The following is a 26,134-nucleotide window of genomic DNA, read 5'->3' as shown; positions in this document are numbered from 1 at the left end:
AGTTTGGGGTGCTAACTAGTCCATGAAACCAAGGCCCCCATTAGAAGCATTATAACATCAAGTCAAAGTTACAGAAGCCTTATGAGTCCATGCAGACAGGAGCACATTTGGAATGGCATGCACACTTTTTATATGGGTGAAATTTCTCAGAGGTAGTGGATTTCAAAGTTTTTTTTATCTATCATTAGTAGAATTTCCCTTTTCCTCAAATGACCCCAAGTGTGCAACCCAGACAAATACAGTTTAAAGTGTAAAATCCGTAGGAGACTTGCGCTGCTGCTGCTGCTTCTACTTCTCCTCCTTCTTCTTCTAAAGGATTTACCCATTTATTTGAGAGGTGGGGGATAGAGAGAGAGAGGGAGAGAGAATCCCAAGCCGACTCCACACTGAGTATGAGCCTGACACAAGGCTTAATGTCATGACCCTGAGATCATGACCTGAGCCTGAGCCAAAACCAGGAGTCAGATATTTAACCGACTGAGCCACCCAGGTGCCCCGGAGAACTGTATTTTTAACTCAAGAAAAAAAAAATCCATAAACTTGTTCTATTTTCTTTCTTTTTTTTAAATTTTCCCCAGTGCCCCAGCTTCTAATAGCCCTTCCTTTCTTCTTCTTATAACCCTTCTACATGGTGATCTTTCTTTTTAGTCACTCACTGTCTTATTTCCTTCTCCTGCCCAAACCTACTCATAGGATAGTATCCTAGAGTAGTCACATAGACCTTTATTATTATTGTTGTTTTTAAAATTTTTTATTATATTTATATTAAAATGACAGAAGCAAAGATAAAATCTCACACAGAATTTATGATGTGTCATCTGTTTTCACTTTTACCTGCTCATTTCCAGTCCTTGTCCATGTTTTTTTTTTTTAATTCACATAACTGTAATCAGAGCATAGATGTCATTGTGTATTCTTTGGTTTTAATTTGATATTATATAATAAACATTTCCTACCACAAAGAGCTTGCTATGACCCATATAGATACTGCGGGAAGCCCTTGAGCATCTTTGGAAGAGAGTTGCCATTTGGGTCTTATTTTGGATAGTCTTCCTCCTGATCTCGAGCTACTCCATTTATAATTAGCCTGAAGCTCTTAGGGAAGGAAGACATAGTTTCTGTTTTTTATGGAATGCATCTTAACATTTACCAATAACTATGAAGTTTTCTGTAGTTTTTTTTCTATATCTCTTGCATCTGTTGAGAAGTTTATAGAATTTTTCTTCTTTAATCTGTGAATAGGGCATTATTGGCAGATTTTCTGAACCATCTAGCATTACTGAGATAAGACCTACTTTTTATTGATGGATTTTCATTTACACTTTAATATTTAAAGGATTTTTAAATTCTGTTCATAAATGAGATTAGTCTATAATTTTCGCTTTTTATAGTATCCTTATTTTGTTTTGGAATCAAGGATATTTTAACCTTAAAGTGATTTGGGAGTCATATACATTCCAGTGTGAGAGGAACTCATAGTATTACCTCTCCTAGAGGCACTAAGTTTAAACTCTAACTAGGAGGAATAATATTTTTATCAATAAAGGATTTTGAAATATCAACCTAAGATGGCATTTTTGTTTTGTTTTTTAAATTTTGGCAGTGGGAGGGACTGGGGGAGGAAGTTGAGGATAGAAAAAATGTTGGTAAAGCATGGGAGTTGTTTCTATAAGTCTCTGTCATGGTATGTAATTATTTTGGTGTTTATCTTTGAATATTTTTTGGCAGACCTGTGGTAATTGGTATTAAGTGTTATATAATAAACATTTCCTACCACAAAGATCTTGCAATGCTACCAATTACCTGTGGTAATTGGTAATCAATTGGGATTAAGAGGAGGGTAGTTTGATGACATTCGTTAGGGAAGATATTGGTTATTAGAGAAACTGTTAACTGTACATTGAAAAAGGTTCCTGAACCAAAGTTGGAGCTACACATGATCTGAAATTTAAAAACATTCTAATTAGTCTGTTTATGTCCCTAATGTCCTTGGAAAGTACAAGGATAGAGCTTCTTCTCCAGGCCCCACAATTTTCCCATTGGTTGCAGTAAGCCATTTATGACATCATTCTTCCTCCAAAACTCTCCTGGGAGTTAATTTTAGTCAGTTTTTTTATCTCTATGAAAAGTCTGGGGAGTAGGTATGAGTCCATATGTAATTTGACCAATGTTTAATTTCATTGCATCTTATAAAAAAAGAGTTCACAAATGTTAGGAACTCTTTAAGTTTGGCCTTTCTGAGTATCTGATATGCCCACTGATGCAATTTCTTACAAAAGAAGTGCTGACTTTTTTCTGTTCTTACTGTTGTAAAGGTATCACAATTTAATTCAACACAACTTTTGAGCACCTACTATGTACCAGGTACTGGATGTTCAAAGATGATTTTTCTTAAGGAGTCAAGCTTTCTTTTTTTGTCCTTGTTCTCTGAAGGCCTTTTCTGATATCCAGGTGCTTTTGTTTCTCTTTCTTTTTGCCTCTCTGTCAAAGCAAAGAGACTTTTAAAGGAAAATTTGAGTTAAATCCAAGCTGCTTCTATTGAGAAGAATTAGTACAGCTCTCTGAACATGGGCCTATTGTTTGTTTAGAACCTAGTGTTAATGAGGGCACAATGCTTGTCTTGATTCTTATATGGACCTATTAGCTTTGCTCTGTTCCATGGCTTTGGATCACTGATCTAATGATTGATACTTGCTAAAGACCAGGTGAGAAGATTTGGTTGATCAAAACACTAGAAAACCAGTGCAAATTGCATTCTTGCCAGGTATCATCCTTGTATATAAAAGGCGAAGAATAATTTAGGGCTTCACTTTAAAACAAATTATTACTGAAATAAGTTGTAAAGGGGTGTAGAAAGTAAAAAGAACTTAAAAGCCATATTATTATGAGATTTTTTTCTGTTCTCCATTAATTGGGTAATTCTTAAGATAGTTTTCTCTATGTCATTTAGTTTCCTTTTTAATATCTTTGGTGCAGGATTGAGCTTTGCTGGCCTTTCTTTCTTGTTCTTCGGGTGTTAGTGCCAGCTTTGGCAGCCCTCATTGTCAGAGCTGGCTCAAATGAAGGAATGGCTGAAGGCTCCTTTTGGAGACCCACTTCACTGGTTATTTTAATTGCTCACAGGGATAATTGTTGAGTGGTGCTATATAGGATAGTATTTCCTTTGCCACAGGGTTTAGGAATTCTGCCCAGTAATCACTCCTACTCCTGCTGGATGAGTGTATCTGAGTGGAAAGACTGGTAACTGGCTCTAGGTATCTCCCTAAAACTATGTGTAGGGCCTCTGTCAGATTAAATCTTTGAAATTCATGCAGCCACCATGAATACTTTTCTCATTGATCTTCCATTTCATATGGTCCAAAACAGAGAAATTTGCAGAGTTTAAAATTAGGACACCCTCTATTATGTAGCCCTGTGAGGCCAAAAATTTTCTTTGCTCTTCTTTTTTACTGTCAGAGATATTGGAAGAACAATAGGGATTTGAGTGATAAGGACTGGGCTTTAAAAACCTTTTTTTTTAAACACTGCTATTTCAGCTATGTCTGCTCTGGTGAACGACTGCAATATAGTCTTTGCTGGATTCTGTGGTATGGGAACTGTCGATACTTTCTGAGATACAGTGACAAAATTCTGGACCCAGCGTCCATTAGATGTTTCTTCAAACTTAGCTGCTTCTGTAGGTGGAAGGGAGCCTTCTGAGAATCAAAGTTTGTAGTTTTGAAGCCTTTTATCAAGGAATAACTGATTCACAACAGGTCAGTAAGCCAAAATATATTAGTATAGGTGCTGCCGAAGTGAGCAGTCAGTAAGCCAAAATAAATGGTGAACTTTATGGGTCATATTTCAGAATTAGCTTTACAGTGGCAGTTTCTAAATTGGAAATCGGTGGAGATGAAGGGGTGGAATTGTTTGTTAATTGTTTTTTAAAGAGTTTTTGTCACTTAATTAAAATAAAAATGATATCAGTTTTGAGTAGTTATCTAGACTACATTAGTGATAATGGAACAAAACTTCTGAAGAACTTTGGGAATCCTCAAAATGACCTTGACTTTTTTGCTAAGATTGATTGCTCTAAAGGCCCCAGTTTTTCTTTGTCCTTCCTTGTATCCATGACCTTTGCCATGAAATTTTACAGTGCCCTTCCATTTTAGCTGGGTATTCTTTCTCAACTCTTGAATCTGGGATCCATCATTTAACTTACTTTGGCCAATGGGTTGTTGGCAAATGTGATACAAGTAGAGGCTTGTAAAAGCACTTGTGCATTTCTGTTCACATTCTTGCTATTTTCTGTCACCATGAGAAGAACAAGCCTGGACTAGTCTGCTGGAGGATGAAACATATGGAGCAAAGTTGAATTACTCTAGTTGTCCCAGCCAAGGCCATCCTAGATCAGCCAAAGCCAGCTAACCACAAGACATGTAGGTGAGCTCAACTAAAAGCGGAAGAAATGCCCAGCTGACCTGCAAACACATGAGCTAAATAAATGCTTATTGTTTTAGGTCACTGAGTTTTAGGGTGGTCGAACCTGCAGCATTTTTGTGGCCATAGATAATTGATACAACCTCAGTTAATCTCTTTTTAAAAAGACTCAGCTGGGCAAATATCACAGATGACTCCCAGTGATTTCTTGCTGTTTCAATGACAACATATGTTTCATAATGATTTCAAGAAATTCCTAGAGCTAGCCTGTCAGTGATACTTGTGTGACACTTGATTTAAAGTGAAATATGTTTTCTCTGTGGGTCAATTTTAGGAACTCTGGGGATACCTCCACCCAGTCTATATTTTCAGCTACGGTATGTTAGCCTTACAGGGCACAGAGTCATTCAGTCCACAAAAAAAGATAATGCAAAGAATGTAAGAAGTGCAAGTAATTAAGTTACATTCATGTGGCAAGGAACACAAAAGCCAATATGTCCTTTGTCAAGAGCAAATTTTGACTGGGAAGAAGAGGTGGTGGTGGTGAGTGGAGTCAGTAAAATGGAAAAAAATGAGGCTCAAAAAAGGGAAACTGGATTTACTTTAGGCCATTTAAAAACAACAGAGTGTAAAAGTGAATGTCGTGAATGAAGACTGAGCTTTCAAGTCTTAACTCCATTTACACTCTAAAAGTTCAGCTTATTAAAGGGTGGGGGTGTTGGATGAAAGAGGCAATGAGGTAGTTTTGTTAGGGACCTGGTACTTTAATTCTTTCTTTGTGCTTGACATCAAATGACTGTTGTCTTTTTTGCTTTCAGACTCTCTGTTGCTATTTCATTCACTTTCTTTTGTGGTAGAAAGAAGTCTGCTTTTTAGTGAGTATATAACAAGTAGAGGGCTGAGAATCACAGTCCCCTGGGTAGAGGGTGGGCATTACTGATCAGTACTCAGAGGAGAGGTGCTAGATGGGGGAACCTTACTTGGCTAATTCATCATATTACTTGGAAAGGTCCTTATTATTTTGCACAGCAGTGTGGTCACCTGGCGGTAGGTCATTAGCATTTTAGTCTTCTTTTCCTCACAACAATGCACAACATGCTAATTAGAGGATTCTGAAAGCTAAGTAACCTGTTTTAAAACCAGACGTTTTAATTTGCAGCTTTAATGGCTGTTTTTATAATAACTGGCTTTATTGGGGGTAAAAGCACTTCTCATGTTCCACTAGCAAGGCAGAGTATAACAGAAGCTGACAAAATTAAAAACCTCATAATGCGACCTTTGCCTGGGATAAAAGGCTGTTTCATAACAATTTCCTTTTGTTCTTTGTTTAAGCCATTACTCTAAAAGGAGCCTCCGATTAATCTAAGTAAATGCATCATTACAGTACTAATCCATGTCCTTCTGTCAGTGTCTGTTTTAATTAAATAAGAAATGCTAGCAGAAAGATATCACGCACAAAGCTGTGATTGGAGAAAGAAGCACTGGTTGATCAGGGAAAGATTAAAAAGGGCTTTACTGTTTTGTCCATTTGCATAGCTCCAGATGCCACAGTGTTTCAGGTTGAAAGAAAACTTACAAAAGAGTTTAACACATTTCACTCTTATAGATTTAAAATAATGGGATTTACCAATGAAATTCTAATCATCCAATTTATCACATGTTAGACATTCCAAAGCAAGGAACAGAACAGCTTGGGGCGTGTCTTTTAAACCTTTTATGCAATGTTGTGTTGTATCAGTGAAAACATACCTGCCAAATTTGCATGTGTTTGTTCTGATTTTGGGTGACATGGTTGGTGAAGTCTGGTTGTGGATATATAATGTGATTTTTTCCTTTTTGAAGTATCTTGTAACTTCTAGTTTAGCTAATTTTTTAAAAAATAACTTTCTATCGATAATATGTTAAGAGTTTAGGTACCTAATTGGTTGTTAACAATGAAAAGTCCATTTGATAAATGCTTATAAAATGAATGTATCTAGTTAATATCATTGCACTGATACACAGAAACTCTTCTTAGCAGTGGAGTTACAGAATTCCCGTGGTGAGGGCTTTCTCCGTATACAGGCCATTATTTGATGTAATGAAAAGAGAAAGTGTGCAACAGTGAGATTGTTAATTAATTTAGCCTAACAAGATGAAGATAAATGAAGCAAAGCACAGATTGAATGAAGCAAGAGGTCTTATTTACAGTTTAATACATTTTTATATAATGCAGATTTCACTTGATTAAAAAAAAAAATAAACAGGACCCCACCCCCAAAATACCTGCTAACAAAAAGTACACTCCTTCCCACCACAGTTCAACACTAAAATCCACCTGACTTTACAGAAAACATGTACTGTGGCTCCATAGAGAAGACACTTTTACAATGTGTAAACAGTGCTTTTTCTACTGCTGGGAATCCTATACTAGTTAACCTTTAACTTTAGCATTTTATTATTCTTGCTATAGAGTGGGGATGAACATAAGAGTAATTATCTGGAAACCTTCGAGTTTTTTGTTTTCCAGGTTATCCTGAGACATCTTCCTTCAGTTATTTAATAATCATTTCATTTTAATCTTTTTTTTAAGCAAAGGAAAGAAGCTCAAAAGTGAGAAAAGAAAAAAGAAAAAGAGCTGTGAGCCTTTTTACATGTGCTTGAATCTGTAGCAATTGTGTAGAATTCTTAAATTGGCATTATTTTTAAAAGTCTCCCTTTCAGAGATTAATGAGCTTTATCCAGTATTTGACCTTTTATCATTCTTGCTTTCTGCTCAGAAGTACTTCCTTCCTTCCTACAGTAGCTAGAAAAGACTGTCTCTTATCTTATGTTACTGTAGGCAGTGGTAACAGGGCTCTCTACAAATGGTGTTATTATGGTCACTATGTTTTTATCTCAGGGGTCACGAACAAATCCATGCAACTGCTTCTAAGGATTTCAATAAATAGGACTTTTTATCCAGACAATCGCCTTTTATGTTACTTTTAAACAAAACTACTAGTCCATCAAGAGTTTCAAAAGAAAACAATTCTACAGAGTGCCGGTATGGCCGCACAGACCAATCATCATGGCACCCATTCTCCAGTCCTTTATTTTTCAAGTCCACAACAATAGGTTGTTGATTCAATGGACAAGACCAGAACAATTAAGTTCTCTGTTTAGCAGCAGTGCAGCATTTTAATGCCCTTCTCTAATAATGGTCTCATTATTGTTATTCTAAGACTGGGCCTCAGGAGGAGGAATATTTGCTGGAGGTACGTCATTATTTTGCAAATTTCGATTAGCTCATCATGTTGTCTGTAGTGTGAAAATCGTAGCTAATTAGGGCAGCCAGTTAGACTACCAGCTTTTGAGCTTATGAGTTAAAAGGTAGCATACTTGATAGGCCAGTGATGTGAAAAAGGTGGTAAAAAGGAGGATTAGAGCAGTTGCCTTAGTAACTCCAACTTCCATCTGTGAGGGAACAATGGACTTGTGTTTCTCCCCCACCTTGGTGTAAAAATTGGTTTTGTTTTGAAAGGACAGGGTTCTTTTTATGACAATCTGGAATTCAGCCCAACTGAGTGTAGTTTTAGTTGTTAGGAGAGACCACTGGGGATAGGAAAGATGAAAGGTCATGGTGAGCTTCAAGGACATGAAAGGTTGTTGTCTCATGTAACAATGGTAGATTGTTTTTTTCTAATATTTCTAGCCAGCCCCTAAGTCAGGTGATGGAACAAATACCTACAGTTTAGTCAGGTGAAACAGGAGGGGGCAGGGCAAGGAAAGGAGAAAAAGGGGGTAAGAGAGAGTTTGTACTTTGTTTAAAAAAATAAAAGGGTAACTTCAATTTGCTTCTATTAAACAAAGTGATATTTCTTTGTCACCATCTCTGAGATTCCAGTGTGCTTTGGATGTTTTGCCTCTGTGGGCCATCACATCTCTGGGAAGCTCTCCAATGTGTTAGGAAATGTGATTTAAGCTTTCTTCCTGAACTCCCAGGAGGACCAGTGATGTGATACTTAACAATAAATTTAGTTGTTGTAGCTTTCTCACATTATTGGTGTTCTTAAAAGGTTTTCCTTCAAATGCACACTGAATAAAATGAATGATAAATATGAAAGAAATTTGTTTCACCACTCTACAGGGTTTTATCATAAATTCTATGACTTCCATCACAGAAAGTTTACAGGAAACTGTTTAGATGTTGCTGCAATAGCAACACAAATTTTTCTCTCTGCACATAAGAAAATGCTGCCATTTTGAGAGCTATTGCAGTTTTGTATTACAGAGGAAGTGATAGGAAAGGATTGAATACAGTGTTATTTTATAAAAATCCTCAAAACCAAATCACCCTCTTTGGGTTTGAAATACTTTTATTTCAGCAAAATGAGTGACTTCTGTTTTCCTTCCATATCAATATTAAAATACTTGTTGTGGTTGTGGTGTGTGTGTGTGTGTGTGTGTGTGTGTGTGTGTGTATGTTTTTAGAACCAGAGAGAGTATAGGAACACTATCTTTTTAAGCAAAAGGATCATCTTTTGATGATCAAAGGAACCTTCGTATTTCTTGCTCTCTATTGTCCCCAAACAACTCCTGTATAATTGAAACTGGACTTGGTCCAGGAGATTGGGGAGATTTTCCAATTTTCTTTTAATCCCAGGTCTTTATTTTCTTACTTTGTCTAGCCAACTGTCTTTATTGCTGTAGCCTTTCTGTCTTTTTTTTTTTTTTGAGAAGCTGTGTTCTTTTAATTTATTGTAGACTTGAAATAATAATATCATGAAAATCTGGAATTTAAGGACTTCTGAGATTATCTATTTGAAAAATAAGAAAAGACCAGAAAGTTGAAATGATTGGCCCAAGATAACTTAACTAGTTAGAGCTTGACAAATAGATGCCATTTGCTATGCTATTTAAACAAAAAACCTTGGGGTGCCTGTGTGGCTCAGTTGGTTAAGCGCCTGCCTTCCGCTCAGGTCATGATCTCAGGGTCCTGGGATCGAGCCCCCAACAGGTTCCCTGCTCAGAGAGTCTGCTTCTCCCTCTCCCTCTACCCCTGCTCTGCTGCTATGCTTCTCTCTTTCTCTCTCTGTCTCAAATAAATAAAATCTTAAATAAATATAAAAACTTGAAATCAAAGGAAGAATGAAGAAACATTATAGGAACATGTCTTACTTCTTGGTGATTTTAGTGGCTGTGGGGAGATGGAAGAAAGCTAACATCTGGTGGTGGGGGGAGCTGGCATTCAGATCAGATTTTGATAACTATTAAGGTTCATTTTAAACAAATGAAACATTTTTTCCTGATGAAAAACCCTACATAAAACCACAGCATAACTGGGAAGAGATGTACTTTAAGGTAGTAGCATAGCATTGAGAATCTGCAGCATTTCTTGATCTAGGCACTATGTGAGACACTTTCATACACATTATATAACTGTAGTGGTTAACTGTTCTGCTTTTTTAGTTTGTGCATCTGTAGAATGGTACCTGATATTATCCAACTTTATTAAATGTTATGAGACATAAGAATCAGTATATGATTGAAAAATGTAATATACATTTAACAGAATATTATGTGTAAATTTGTGCTTTATCCAAACAGACACCCCAAGGCAAATATGAACCATCATATTTAGATCAATATAAATGCTATCGTTTCTTTTTGGAATCATGCAGAATATATTTAGAAATTTTGGATTATTCTTAAACATGGAGGAGAAAATAAATAATCCATAACTTCACCTTATTATTTTGTAATAAAAAATTTACTCCCCAGTAACATTTTGGTATATTTCATTTCAGTATTTTATCTGTGTGTGTATGAGAAGAAAGAACATGTCTAGCTTGTTCACTCCTCTCTCTCCGGTGCCCAGAACAGTGCATGGCTCATAGTAGGTACTTGAAAAATAGTTGAGTAAATGAAAAAAAAAATCAAAATTGGATCATCCTATAGATACATTCTTGTATTTAAAAAATCATTTTATTGTATTTTCCCATGTTAATTGTTTTTGAAAACATGATTTTTAATTACCACATTATATACCATCATATGGATATATTGTAATTTGTTTTAGCATTAAAGTATCAATTTTTAACTTTCACTATTATAATATCAAGTTATAATATGAAACTTTCACTAATATAAAATGAAAGTATAATATAATATGAAATACAAATATGAAAGTTAATTTATAAAGATATCTTCCATTTATTATTAAAGTGATAAAAAATTTAAAAATTGGTGAAAAAACCTTTTATGATAATAGAATCACAGCAGATGTCATCACATCCATCAAGTCTTTGCTTAGATGTCATCTTCTCAATGAGATCTACCTTGACCACCCTATTTTAATTAATTTAATTAATGAATTTTTAATTAAAAATGGTTGACATCTAATAGAATATTATTTTCAGGTGTGCAACATAGTGATTTGACCATTATATACATTATGAAACGCTTACCCCTGATAAATGTGGTTACCATTTGTCACTATACAAAATTATTGTAGTATTATTGAGTATATTCTTTTTTTTTTTTTTAAGATTTTATTTATTTATTTGACAGAGAGAGACACAGCCAGCGAGAGAGGGAACACAAGCAGGGGGAGTGGGAGAGGAAGAAGCAGGCTCCCAGTGGAGCAGGGAGCCCGATGTGGGGCTCGATCCCGGGACCCTGGGATCATGCCCTGAGCCACCCAGGTGCCCCATATTGAGTATATTCTCTATGCTGTATTTTTCATCCCTGTGACTTATTTATTTTATAACTGGAAATTATAATTCCCTTTACCTATTTCACCCATCTACCCCCGCCCAACCTCCTTTCTGGCAACCGCTAGTTTGTTCTCTATATTTTTGAGTCCATTTCTCTTTTATCGTTGTTACTGTGTTTTTTTATATGTTTGTTTATTTTTTTAGATTCCACATATAAGTGAAATCATATGGTATTTGTCTCTGACTTATTTCACTTAACTATAATACCTTCTGATTCATCCATGTTGTTGAGAATGGCAAGACTTCATTCTTTATAATGACTGAATAATATCCTGTTGTATTTATGTACCATATCTTTATTCATTTATCTATGGGTGGACACTTGTGTTGCTTCCATATCTTGGCTATTGTAAATAATGTTGCAATAAATATAGGGGTGCATATTTTTTGAATTAGTGTTTTTGTTTTCTTTGAGAGAATACCCCGAAGATTGACCACTCTATTTTAAAACTGTAACCCACCAGGGGTGCCTGGATGGCTCAGTCAGTTAAGCGTCCAACTCTTGATTTTGGCTCAAGTCATGATCTCAAGGTTGTGAGATCAAGCCCTGCATTGGGCTGCATGCTGGACATGGAGCCTGCTTAAGATTCTCTCTCCTTCTCCCTCTGCCCCTCCATCCCCCACAAAAATTGCGACCCTTCAAATATTCCTGATCTCCCTAATTCCGTTCTATTTGTTTCCATAGCCTTTATAAACTTATAACATAATTTGTATAACTATTAAATGTATTGGCCGTCTTTCCCTTATATTTCCTGGAATATAAGCTCTACATAGCAGAGAATTTTTGGCTGTTTTAGTCACTCAGATTCCCCAGTGTCTTGAATGTTGCCTAGAACATAATAGGTACTCAACAGTATTTGTTGAATGCATTTATTAAAACTCAAAAAGATGGAAGTATTTATTTTTTAAGTCAAGAACCAATCCTTTTTTTCTTCGCATGGGTAACTTTCATCAACCAATTTGCATACCTGCTAAGGACTTCTGTCTTCTGAATGTTAATATGTACACATTATCCAGTTAAATTAAATCATAGCACTTGACTGAATCTTAGACTATGTTGGATATACTCTAAATGCCTTGCAACAAATGCTCCAAGCTTTCACTGCGCAGTCACACTGAACTCTAGCTTTAGGGAGATGGTTCTGGATAAGAAATGTCACCAGTGTCCATCCAAATGAACCTTTCTTCATCTAAACATCCTTCTGGTAAGACTCTTAAGGTTTGTGTCTGACCTAGGCAAACTTAGGTTAACCTGATTATTTACTTATATTTTGGAATGATTTTACCTTATTCCGCCCCAACTGATACTGTTCCTATTTCTGAAATTTTCTTAGGAAAGATATTTTACAAACTCCTCTTTCTTTCTTTCAATGCATATGGTGTATACTTAAAAAATAATATAAAAGAAAACAAAAAATTATCACTTTATATTTTTTGGGTAGTTTTTGGGTAGTTGTTAATTATTATCTTTAAAAAATAGCAATTCACGTAACTGTAATAATCCCTTACAATTATAAGGCATTTATAGTTTCAAAGCTTTTTAATAAATATGATCTTGTTTAAGTATAAGAATAATTCTAGACACACAGGGCATAGTTTATTGTACCTGTTGAGGGACTGAGGCACAAAACTATTACGAGACTTAATCTAGGTCACAGATCTAGGAAGTTATAGAGGCCATGAGAAATCCAAGTCTTCAGAGTTCTACTAGTCCAGTATTGTTTTTCTTTTACTTACTTAAACCTTCTCTCCACATTAAATAATCATTCTTCTGTTGACCTTTCTTAATAGGTTCCATGAAAATATAAACAAAGGATTAGAATTAATTTTTTTTCACTTTATTCTACGTAGTGTACTATTCCAGTTCTCAAGGACTTTTCTTTAGCTTTCCCTGGTTCTTTTTTCATAGTCGTTATCTTTAATTTTTTTTTTTTTGACAATAGTTGACACACAATGTGGCATTAATTTCAGGTATACAACATAGTGACTCGACAGTTCTATACATCATCCTATGCTCCACGCAAATGTAGCTACCATCTGTCACCATACAACGCTATTACAATATCATTGACTATATTCCTTAGGCTATGTCTTTTATTCCCATGACTTATTCATTCTGTAAGTGGGGACCTATATCTCCTACTCCCCTTCACCCATTTTGCCCATCCCCATGTCCCCCCCCCCATAGTGATTATCTTTTCCTTTATTCTGACTACAAACATGAACTTTTGAAGCAATTTGTGAAACCAGTGGCTGCCATGTCTGTCTTTTCATCTTGTAGCTAATTATTAATTTCACAGCTCTAGTAAGAAAGTTCTGTTCCATCACAACAGGCATAGAGCAGACTGGTAGAGGTCCACCGGGATGGGAACAACCTTGGAAGAAAGTGAATATAGCAGGCAAAATGCATTAGCTAAAAGATTGGACAATGAACACCAACAAGTCCATGTATGCAGAGAGAGGCATAAAACAGATTAAAATTTTTCATAAGGCAGACAAAGCAAGAAAAGTCTGGGGCAAGTGGTAGTTAGAGATTTAGGCAGCTAGGCCACCACAAAGCCATAGACACCAAGTGTAATTAAAGGACAGATTCCAGTTTCTGAGTAGACTGCAAATGAAAGATTACCATGACCACGTAAAGGTTATGGTCTTAGATGGACTAATGTATTTAGATACAGGAAATCAAGGTAGAATCCTAGTTATTAGAATCAAAGCAAAAGGTCGAGGTCAAACTAGCAGTAGGAGTAATTGATTTCATTCTGAGTCCCAAAGGATTGTGTTGGAGTCTCCTTAGATGAGGTTAGAAATGGTCATAGAGCAGAGGCTCTCAAACTTCTAGTGTACATAAAAATCACGTGGGGTGCTTTGGATTTCTGAGGTGGGGCCCAGGTGTCTATATTTTTAACAAGCACCCAGATTATTCTGATGCAAGTGTTTATAGACCACATTTTGAGAAAATTGCCGTAAAGCCTGAGATGGCACTTACCGTAGGATAGGGGATCAAGTATTACAACTATTGAGAGGGGAAGCAGCTAGGGGTTGAAAGTTAGACGTTTTTACTAAGAGAAAAATGTATATCCTAGTCCAGTGCTGATTTGTATTTATCTGCATGTAAATAAAGCAGAAAACACAGGCTGATATGCCCTGAACTGGTGTGTTGTAAGTCTCTTATATTTCTCTCTTCATGTATCTTGTTTCTTGTGTTTATGACCTGAGTGCTTTGTAATATCTAACATAAGGATTTAAGCCTTTTAGTGTAAGAAAGTAAGGCTTATTGTTTTTTTGTCCTAATCTGAACTGTCCCTCATTTTTTATTTTCCATTTGTTATCTGCATGATTGAATTTCACCCTTTTCTTCCTGCTTCATAAATTGATTAGCATGAGTTGGGCAGATTGCTGTAATGCTAAGGGTTAACCAGAAGAGAATTACAAATGAACTATCTAGAAAGTTGATTATTAATCCAGCTAGAGAAGAAATATCCTTTTACTTAGCAAGAATGAGTATCCGAAGAGCTGATAATATTGTTCAGGCAGTGAGGTGGAATGGCAGAGGTTGGTAAGTAAAACAAAACTTGGAATTAATCTTTTGTATTCATTTTTTTAAAATGCATAGAATGTTGATATATTTAAACAGTCAAATCTAATATGAATTTACAAGTTGCCAGAACAAATCTAAAAAGTTCCAAATGTGTTTGTTAATGAGATCCCTACCTAGACTATCGGTAAAAGTTAACTGAAAAGTATTTACCCAAGTAGATAAATATATTTAATTTTGAATATTTATAAAAATACATGATTAGATTTGTGATTAAGAACAAGGAAGTGGGCATGGAGGAATGATTACTAAAACAATCTGAGTCCAAACCACAAACTGAAGAATATCGAGTGGCAGACTTGTTTTTTCACAAGAGCAAACTCTTAGGTATGAAAATGTAATTTAAAATATAGTAGTCACATAAAATTCAGCGAGATACTTTTCAGACTTCTAGGTAACAAAAACTGTCATAAGTTCTCTTATCTTCTGGGTCCTAACACTCATTTCGTCGTGATGTTTAATTTAAGGACCTTTCTAAAGACAGCTTTTATTGTATTTGTGAATTGGAAGGAAAGAGAAATGAGAGGATCTGTGCTATTTGTACAAAGAAAATTACGTGAAAAGATAAGATTTTAATAATGTTCTTGCATCAAAGACTGCTTCTCCTGTTGTAGAAGAAATTTTGATGTCAATATTCAATTCTATAAGATTGAAGTTTGCATGAATTACTTGACATTACAAAAATGAGCCTTTTAAACATAGTATGGACTGCACTGAATATTATTGCAGCTTTAGGCAACCGTAAATCATTTCAGTGTAGCATTGTACTTAGGAGAAATTAGCAAACTTACTGAACTTACCTTAAATTGTAATTGTGTACCATCAAATGCAGATTTTAACCCTTTTCTTTAAAGGTATTTCTTTAGTGGCAATAAAAAGCCTCAAATTAACATTTTGTTGTTTAAGTCTTCGATAAGCACAGAAAAAGTGTGTTTCAGAAAGTATAAATTCCATATTGGAAATATATATTATACCTGTGCATGTGTGTGTGTGTGTGTGTGTGTGTGTGTGTGTGTGTGAATGTATACAGTATATGCATTCAAAATGTCAGAGCACCATTTGGCCATACACACTCAGCTTTTTCTTAGTTCCAATGTTCTGGCCCATATTTAGGATTGAGAATATAGAGCACAATAAGTGAAATAATAAAGACAGTAGTTTAAATTTATTGAGTTCTTGTGTGCTAAATGCTATGTTAAATGCTTTATCTCATTTAATCCTCATATTAACACTGGATTTTGGAAAGCTACAAGGCTTATAGTGTATATTAAAATAAAAGATAAGCTAATTGAAGAGCCTCTAACATCTGATGCTAAAAGTCTAGAAAATAAAGGCCCAGGAAACAAAGTGTATAAGAGGGGAGATCCCTTAATTCCATGTATTTGTCTTTCTCAAAATTGGAAGATTTAATATGAATCTAGGAAAGAAGAGAAGAAGGAAATGAAGCAGTGAATTCTTAGCATTCATTAATTCCTTTAAAATTTTTTATTATGAAAATTACAGTCATGCAAAAAGGCTTATATAAAGTGTAGGATGGGTATTAAGGAGGGTACATGCTATGATGTGCACTGGGTGTTATATGTAACTAACGAATCATTGAAAAACTACATCAAAAACTAATGATGTACTATACAGTGGCTAACGGAACATAATAAAAAAAAAGAAAGTTATTCCTGAATATCTAGATTATTTCCAAATACAATAAAGTATTGACTATCAGTTACAAAAAAAAAATAAAGTGTAGGTTAAAATATCTATGTATTTATAAGAAATAAAAACTTAACCAATATAGTGGAAACCTACTGTGAACTCTTTCTCAATTTTGTATCTTCCTCTCTTTTTGCCAGAGGTAATCACTCTTTTGAATTTGATGTTTATCATTCGCATACTTTTCTTTATACTTTTACGTAAAACCATGTTCATTATACAGGAGGAAAAACGCCATTTACCATTCTTTGAGATCCAAGAAAGATCTTTTCTTGCCTTCTTATTGCACTTTAATTAAAACAAGAAATTCTTATAATCTGCAATGGCCCCTGCATTATCAGCCTCAGCTCTTGCCTTTCTCCCAGTGGTTCTTTCTGATTCAGCTACTATACTGGTCTATAGCCTCCAAATTTTTCCTGCTCTAAGGTCTTCACATAATGCTATCTTCTCAACTGGAATACACTTCTTCTCTATATTTATCAGAATGTCTTTTGCTCATCCTTCAGGTCCCTGTTTAAATGTCATTTCTTCAGAGAAGTCTTCTCTGAACTTTCCAATTCAAATCTTGTCTGCCTGCAAAGAGCTTCCTTCCCACTCTAATTTCATAGCAGATATTGCAATTGTAAATTATGTATTTATTTGTTTAATATCTCTTCTTCACTCTGGACTGGTCTATTTTGTTCTCAGATGTCTTCCCTAGCATTTCGCACACATGGTCTGGTGTATGACAGGCATTCAATAAATATTTGTTTTTATTACGGAGGGGAATGTAGTGAATGAGAAAGAAGAAAAGGAGATTGAGAGAAAGAAGGAAAATTACATAAAAATGGAGTCTGTGATTTAGTTTGTATATACTGTTCAGGTAAAATTATGCAACTTAATGCTAGCATTAAGGGTGAGGGAGGTGGCAGGGACCTTTTGGTTTCTTGCCATCTAGCTGTAGGACATCTGACAGCTTTTCTCCATTGTTTCTGCTTGTTTTTCAGTGGATCTTTCACTTTGTATTCTCATTTTGGGAAATCTCCTTTCCTGTATACAAGAACTGAGCTTTCAAACTATAAACTTACAGAGCAGCCCCAGTGGCCATAATCTTAATGTGGAAACACTACAGTGGGCTCTAAAAATCTGGAAAAATTTAGGACACACCGTTGAGAAAATATATCTGATATATTTACATAGGAAAGCCATGAGGTCACTTGTAAGAGTTTGAAGGTGGGTAATTATAGCTAAAATATTAATATAGGTGATAATTGCTATAATATTGTTAGGCAATCTGATTTGTTTTACAGGAGAATATAGAAAAGGTTATAAAAAAGGGAAAAAAATAAAGTCAGTTTGAGGAGGGCTGGGGTTTTCAAAATATCAGAATATACTTATTTGTACTCGATGTAAATCTTTGCTGGCATTTGTAATTAAAGTACAAGGCTATAAGATTATGCTGAAATGTTGTTTTTTGTTCAGTGGTATGGGAAGAGAAGACAAAAAAGAAGGAAAAAGGAATTTAATTAAAATGTCTTAGTGTTAAAAGGAGAGAATTTGTAGACTGCTTTATTTGTGGTCATGGAAGGTTCCATTATTAGTAGTAATATTGTACCTTAGGGGCAGCTGGGTGGTTCAGTTGGTTAAGCAACCAACTCTTGATTTGGGCTCAGGTCATGATCTCAGGCTCAGGAGAGATTGAGCCCCATGCTGGGCTCCATGCTGGGTGTGAAGCCTGCTTAAGATTCTTTTTTTCTCTCTCTCTCCCTCTGCCCCTCCCCACCTAAAAGTGTACCTTATATTTTTATTATACTTTATACTTCTGAAGTGAACTTTTTCACATATTATCTTGTACAATTCTTAGGGTAAAACTTAAAGTAGAGTCTTACTATCTTTGTTTCATAGCTAGGAAAACTGAGACAGAAATCAGACAGGAGCTTGGACAAAAACTTAAAAAAAAATTCCTAGGTATAGTTTTCTAGGCCAGACTAATATTTGCTCCAGCTCCACCCCTTCAAAAATATTTTGATTGGAGGGTATAATTAGGTTTTTCTAAGGACCATGATCATTTAGGTGAATGTCCTGTGTAGGTTTTCCAGACTTAAACATTTTGTGGGTTTTTGTGTTTTTTGGTTTTTTTTTTGTAATGTCCTATAGATGCAAAGTAGTTTAACAATCTCCAAAAATTAGAACTGAGATGGTTAAGTACATATAATAACAGACACATTGCTAAACCTATTCTAAATTAACATTTATGAATGAAGTTTAATGGTCCCAGTTCTTGCCTGATATCTTATTAGGACTTCAAAAATAAGGAGAAATAGGTACTAACTTATAAGAATGAAATACTATAATTTGGAGTAAATGAACTATATATAGTTCAAGTAAAACCATGTGATCAAGCAGACAGTACAAGCCCCTTGGGTAGAAACCCAAGTCACACGAACTCAGGATGAGTACATTCTGGTGCCCATTTAAAAGATTTTTAAAAAAGGAATAGTGGAAGAGAGTGTGTATGTTGTGTATACACATGTATGCAGGCAAGTGGAGGGATTGTTTTTTGAAGACCAATGCCAGGAGTATTTGTAATGATTAGCCAAGAAGGCTGTGTGCTGCATTGGGGTAAAAGCCAACACTTGTATTTTTCAATTGGACAAATAGTCTGGTTGCAGAGAAATTCAATTTTTCACTATTTCTAGGGCAGTTGGCAGAAGCTTCTCTTAGGTTAAAAGAACCAGACATGTTACCCTTGAAGAACGGAAGTTTTAAGATAATTCAATAGCTGTCTGAAATGGCTAAAGTGCTGCATAGGAAAAGAATGTATATGCCAGAGGGTCAAACCTAAGTTAGCAGTGAAAGTCACCAGGAGCCAGAGTCACAGGAATGGTAGAAGACAAACTTTGTAACAGTTACAGTTGTCTAAAAATGGAATGAGCTTTCTTGTTGAGGTAGTGAAGGCCTTGTTACTAAAAGGAATTGGGGAAGAAGATTAAAAATCTGAGTTATACCAAGTTGTTTCAGTATTAAAGTTTGTAAGAAGATGTTGTCTATGTGTCAACTGGCCAAGAAAAGGAGCTGAGTCAAAATAAGGGACAAAGATACATTCCTCAATTATGTCAAGAAAGACTGAACTTCATCAAGGCCAGTTGGTGTATTTTTATCTGTTGGCAGCCATTTGATGCCTGAAATTACCCCCCCCCCCAAAAAAAACTTTAGACTTCACCTGCCATCCCCCACAAAATTAGCATAAGAGAATGGAAGTATATTATAAAGGGAAAAAAGAGAAATCAGTTTGTTTCTTCATTGGTTTTAGATCTGGAGAATAAGAATTTAATCTCAAGGAGAATAGATTTAAAAATAACACTAAATTCATTTACTTATATTTAAAAAGCTCCTGAGCTTCTGGTACACTGACAAGATAAAGGATTATGTTTTTAAGCATCTCAGAGATTTTCTGTTATTTCAATTTCTCCTTATTGAGGTAATTATGTTTCATTTAAAAAATTAAAAATATTTAAAAATTATACAAGTAATACACAAATTTGTTCTTGTGGAATAGTGCCTGGCATATAGCATATTAAAAAGTCAATGAATAATTATTGGGAGAAAAAAGTAAAAGGAATTTTCCTTAATGCCTCTGCCCACCCTAAATTCTATTATCAATAATTATTTAGAGATTAAACACAATAAAGAAATGTTATGAAAATCTTATGTCTAAAAAATTGTAGTGCTTAGATGAAATGGATAAATTCCTTGAAAAATACAACTTATTAAAACCGACAGAAGATGAAACAGAAAACCTAAGTAGCACCTTATCTATAAAATAAATTGAATTTTTTAATTAAAAAAAAAACTTTGGGGGCTCCTGGGTGGTGCAGGCAGTTGGGCACCCAACTCTTGGTTTCAGCTCAGATGGTAATCTCAGGGTCCTGAGATCGAGCCCTGCTTCTGGCTCTGTGCTCTGCACAGTCTGCTTAAGACTCTCCTGGGGTGCCTGGGTGGCTCAGTCATTAAGCATCTGCCTTCGGCTCAGGTCAGGGTCCCAGGGTCCTGGGATTGAGCCCCACATCGGGCTCCCTGCTTGGCAGGAAGCCTGCTTCTCCCTCTCCCACTCCCCCTGCTTGTGTTCCCTCTCTCACTGTCTCTCTCTCTGTCAAATAAATAAATAAAATCTTAAAAAATAAAAAAAGACTCTCTTTCCCTCTCTCCCTGCCCCTTAGCCACCCTCCCATCTCTCTCTCTAAAAATAAATAAACAAATCTTAAAAAAAAAAAAAAAAAAACTTCCGTAAAGAAAACTACAGACCCAACTGGTTTCACTGGTGAATTGTATCAAACATTTAAGAAATAATGCCAATCTTACATAAATTTTTCAAGAAATAAAGAATAATTCCTACTTCGTGAGGCTAGCATAATCCTATACCAAACCTAAAAAATATAACAAAACAACAGAAAAGGAAAATTTTAGACCTATATCCTTCATGGTTATAGATGCAAACATTTTTAATAAAACATCAGCAAATTAAATTCAGCAATATAAAAAGAAAATAGTATATCATGATCAACTAGGGTTTAGCCCAGGAATGCAAGGTTGATTTAACATTTAGAAAAATCTCACCATATTAACAGAATAAATGAGGAATATAATATGACCATTTTAATAAATATAGAAAAAGTATTTGACAACACCCATTCATAATTAAAAACTCTCAGCAAACTACTAGTAATAGAAAATAACTTCCTTGATTTGAAAAATGCATCTATGAAAAACTTAAAACTAACAAACATCATATATAATAGTGAAATACTGAATGCTTTCTTTCTAGATGGAGTGCAAGATAATTAAAGACCACGCTCATTAATCCTATTTGACATTGTGTCAGAAGTCCCAACCATTGTAATGAGGGAAGGAGAGGAAACAGTATAAAAATATGAAAGGAAAAAAGTAGAAAGGTCATGTAATATAAGGTCTTTTGTATTTTAGAATACGAAGTGGATGGAGATAAAAATTTCATGGTAAATAATGGGAAGAATGACTTTATTTTGACTCGATTTTAAAATTAAAACAAAAATTAATAAAAATAAGTTTATATAATTGGTAACATTTCACTTGTAATTCTAACTATGCATTAATTCTTAAAAGAAGGAATTAAGTGCATGTTTTTTAAGAGTAATTTTTCAGGTCAAATATTGTGATAGCACCATTCCTTTTGATATATGGTACCATTATAACGAGGGTCAGTTTTGCAAAGAAAATTTCTTAAGGACTTTGCTTAATCTTTTTATATTCAAATCATTATCTTTGAATAACCTACCATATCAGCTATCATTCCTGCCAATTTTTGGTTTCACTTTCTATACAGTGTCACTATGAATTATTATTATTTTTAAAAGATTTTACTTATATATTTTAGAGAGAGTGAGTGTGAGTGGGGAGGGGTAGCAGGACAAAATCCTCAAGCAGACTCCCCATTAAGCATGGAGTTCCACTTGGGGCTCCATCTCACCGCCCATGAGATTATGACCTGCATGGAAACCAAGAGTCAGAGGCTTAACCTACTGGGGCACCCAGGTGCCCCCTCACTGCAAATTCTTGATTCATCAATTTGTGCTGTTCTCCAGCACTGTATTTCTGCTCATCAGTTCCTGCATCTTTGCAAGACTTGCAGTTTCACTTTGCAGTCACTATGTATTTTTATTTTGAATGTTATTGACAGTATTCCACAATGCAATATTCATCAGCTAGCCTGATTCTCAAATTTCACTGAAAAAATTGGCACTTTTTAGAAGTTTTCCTGTTCTTAGGCTGCACTTATTGGGAATGGGACCCAGGCATCACTATTCTTTAAAGGCTTCATATGTTTTCAATGTGTAGACAAATTTGAAACCACTGAGCAGAGATTATCAAAGATACAAAGATATTGACCCGAATGGGTGAGATACATGTTAAGTTAATTTGTGAGGGATGTTTGAGCAAAGACTAATTTTATAAATGTTAAGTCCATTAGAGAATGTTTTTATATTTTGACACCTTTCACTTCCTATGTAATTTTGGAGATCCACATAATGAATATTTGGATAATGAGAGAATAATGAGAGACTCTCCTATATTTATTGAATGCCAAGTGTGTATGGGCTAGTAGTACAGTGGTGAATTAAAATGTTTGCTGTTCCTTTGTCTAGGCATTTACAGTCCAAAGAAGAGGATGACATTAAATAAATATTTAATTATGAGATAATAAATAGTATGAAAGGAAAAGGAGACCTAACATGGTATGTGATCAAGGATGGTGACTCTGCATTAGTGATTAGTGATTAGTGCTAAGACCTGAAAGATGAGTAGAGATAATTTGGTGAAGAGGAGAAATAAGAGGGAACAGAATTTTTGAGGGCCATAAATTGGGAAGAAGCTTGTAAGCTCTAGGAAAAGAAATTAGGGACAGATGACTAGAGAACAGTCAACTGGAGAATAAAAATCAAGTCTTAAATTGTAAAGTGTAGTTGACTGTCAAAAGAGAAGAGTAGAAAGATGGTTTGGAATCAGATATAAATAGGTCTGAGACCCATACCAAGGAATTCGGAGTTTATTCTGTAGGTTATGAGGAAATAGCAAAGGTTGTTAAGCAGGAGATAGTCATGATCAGATTTAATGTTTTAGGGCTACAATTCAGATAGGAAAAAAAAAAGATGCCCAATGTGGCATCCTCAACTTAGATTCAGAAAAGTAAATTTTTCTTAATTTTGCTTTTCCTGCATTGCAATAAAATTATTGAAGTAGAATGGATTTTCCCCTCCAACTCTCATTATTACTCTATTCCCCAAGTTAAATGCGAAACAACATGTATAAGGACCAAAAAGAAAAAAAAAAAATCTCCACTAGCAATCCTCAAGAGCCAAATGTATATCAATACAAGCCGAGTCTTCCTGTGAGTTTTGGAGTTTTTGAGTTTGCCAAAGATAGCTTTGAAATAAGGCCAGGAGCTTGAGAGCCACGTACTCAAGGGGTTGACCCCAGAGAACAATATGGCTCCATACATCTCTGAAGTTACTGAAGTGGCCTAAGGCAGTTAATATGACAGCAACAAATACTGTCCTTTTAGTTTGAATGACTAATAGCTAATAGGATAGTAAGTGGGAGAGAAAAAAATTCAAAATTTTAATTAAATAATGTTTTACATATTTTTCTCCTTTGGACTCAATTCAGTACAAATGCTATAGCAGTTGCCTGGGATTTCCACAGCATTAATTAATTCAAAAGAGCAGAAAATGAATCAGAACCAGAAACTTATTTATTATGCCCTTCTTTCCTTTAAGCACCGTGATAAACTCAGTGTCTCTTGTGATCACAGGAGTTTGCATTTCTAAGACTTGGGTGTATCCAAGTTAAAGTGGATGAAAATATGCTCCCAAACATAATAATAAAGGAAAGTTATTTGTTTTGTTTTTTCTTTGCCTTTCTGTTTACTGAAAGCAACTAGTGATGGAAATATTTAATATTATATTTATTTGTATATTTAAATGATAGAAATAAGACATGAAAATAATGACACTATTGAGAGAAAGCACACCTAAAAAGCTTTTTTGTTTTCCAAAGATAAAATGCACTTAAGAAAACAATTTACAGGTTTGATTTAGACTTATCTTTCTTGTATTACAAAATACGGATGCCTTCTTGTATTAATGGTGTCCATTGCCTTCAGCCCACTAACAGTTGGAGTCCAAGAAATGAAATAGTCACATGTGAATCAGCTGAAGTGCCAATTAGATCCAGAGATACCAAATTTTAGGAGAAATTATAGAAAGGGTTAACTGAGTATTAGTTGGAGATGGGGAAGCACATAATTAAATCCTGGCCCTGATTATGCTGTAGATTAATTGTGCAACTGTATTTCATTTAGTCCACCTCAGATCTGTATTAGCACTGTACCATTATTATGTTACTACTGCTGATAATAATACCAGTACGACTAATTGAGAGTTTCCAGCGTCTCAGTATTTTATGCCTATTTATTCTTCTACTTTTCTCTTTCTAAAATTAGAGCTCTAGTTAGGGAAGAAAGAGTAAAACGGTATATATTTCTGGAGAAGAAGCGCTTTTTCTAAATGAAACAGTCCTGTAAAATCTGCTAGATATCTCTCTGGCATGTTTTCTGCTAATTGTATGTGGTATTCAGTGGGGCAGTGCCAAAGAGAGATACGCACTGTAGATCAGAAAGAAAAAACTTCGCTATAGGTTCATTTCTGATAGTTTATTTTTTGTGCTGCCACCTTTTGTTTCTTTTCAGCTGTGCGGAGTCAGTGATTACTAGTAGAAGCTTAATTTACCTAGAGGATTCTAATTTCTATTTTAGAAGGTAAAAAAGTACATTTCGCTTTTGACTATGCTTCTTGAATTTTTTCCATTTTATCATTTTATTTTGTTCTTTTCCTAGGGTCATTTAAGCACTTTTTAACCCTAAAAATGAGGGTGTGTCAGAATTGTTGCAAGAAAGATAGAGGTAATCATATGTGGTTCTTGGTATAAGCTTTGCGTTGATACTGACTGCTATTTAAAATAGTACCTCTAAGCTGGATCTACTTTTAGCATTTTTCTTTTTCAAGTGAGTTTATTCTGCAACATGTAATCATTTCCATATCAGTCACATTTTTGTAACACTGTTATTGTCTTGGGAGCGACATAGGCTGTTTGAAGGGCTCAATACAGAATGAGTTAATTCTTCTATTACACATTCATGAATTTTTTAGATTTCTAAAGACTGCCTCTTTAAGCAACCAACATTAATTTTACAATTTACTTGTACATTCTGATTTCCTAAATAGTTTATTGTTTAGAAAATATAGAAACATTAACAAAGAGTATATTTAAAATCACCATTACCAGAGATGTAGTTCCTGTCAAAATTTTGGTGTAATGGATATATAGTTGAGGTTATTATCATATCTAGTTTTAAGTTGTAATTTTTATTTTTTAAAGGATTTTATTTATTTATTTGAGAGAGAGCTGAGCAGGGAGCCTGATGAGGATGCTGGGCTTGATCCCAGGACCCCAAGCTCATGACCAGCGCTGAAGGCAGCCACTTAATCGACTGAGCCACCCAGGCGCCCCTTTAATTTTTAAATTGAATTTCTTAACAGCTTGTCTTGATGGCTCAGAGTTATCATTCTGAACATCTGATTCCTGAGCTGCTCCTTGAGTTGAGGGTTAAGGCTACTTATCTCTATTTTGAGTGACCCCCAAACTGCTGTATTTCTTTGAGTTCTTGTATTTGCATTTTGGGTTTCCTGCCTTTGCCTTTGTTTCCAGACTCTAAGCTGTCTGTAATTGGTGTTTTTGCCTCCAGTAATATCATGTCTCCTTCTATAATCCCAGAAACTGCTATTTCTACTCAGTTATGGGCTGATAAGAAGAGAAAGAAAATTAACATTTTATGGAGTTGTTTTTTGTTGTCGTACAGCACTTGGTGCAGATGCTTTCACATAAATTATGCTCTTTATCACACGTTTTTGTATTATTAATTCAGTTTTTTAATGTAACAACCATTTATTGAACACTTACTATATGCCAGGCACTGTGCTAAGAACTTTACATATACTATGTCAATTGAGTTTATTCCTGCAATAGTCCAGTGAGGTGGACTATTTTACAGATAAAAACATCTTGTCTCAGAGAAGTTGAGTAACTTCCCAAATCATACTAC

General features: G+C 35.0%; 1 protein-coding gene across 45 annotated transcripts in view; it reads left to right on the top strand.

Annotated features, from left to right (window-relative positions):
- Positions 1–26,134, top strand: part of SOX6 (SRY-box transcription factor 6) — a 586,648-nt gene that overhangs the window by 163,821 nt on the left and 396,693 nt on the right. For 3 of the 45 annotated variants that reach the window (XM_045796552.2, XM_087855327.1, XM_045796551.2), the window contains exon 1: positions 14,512–14,712. The exons of 29 other annotated variants lie outside the window; for them this stretch is intronic. In XM_045796552.2, coding sequence (XP_045652508.2) covers positions 14,558–14,712 — 155 coding nt within the window. In that variant the 5' untranslated portion in view covers positions 14,512–14,557. Of the gene's footprint in view, positions 1–14,509; positions 14,713–26,134 lie in introns of those variants that run through there. 13 more of the 45 variants (XM_045796569.2, XM_045796563.2, XM_087855298.1 and 10 more) reach the window with 10 other exon arrangements.

This window comes from Ursus americanus, chromosome 24, assembly GCF_024610735.1.
Source record: "Ursus americanus isolate L20-20 chromosome 24, mUrsAme1.1.p, whole genome shotgun sequence".
NCBI lineage: Eukaryota > Metazoa > Chordata > Mammalia > Carnivora > Ursidae > Ursus > Ursus americanus.
The sequence above is the reverse complement of the archived record's forward strand: the minus strand, read 5'-3'. Positions and strand labels throughout refer to the sequence as shown.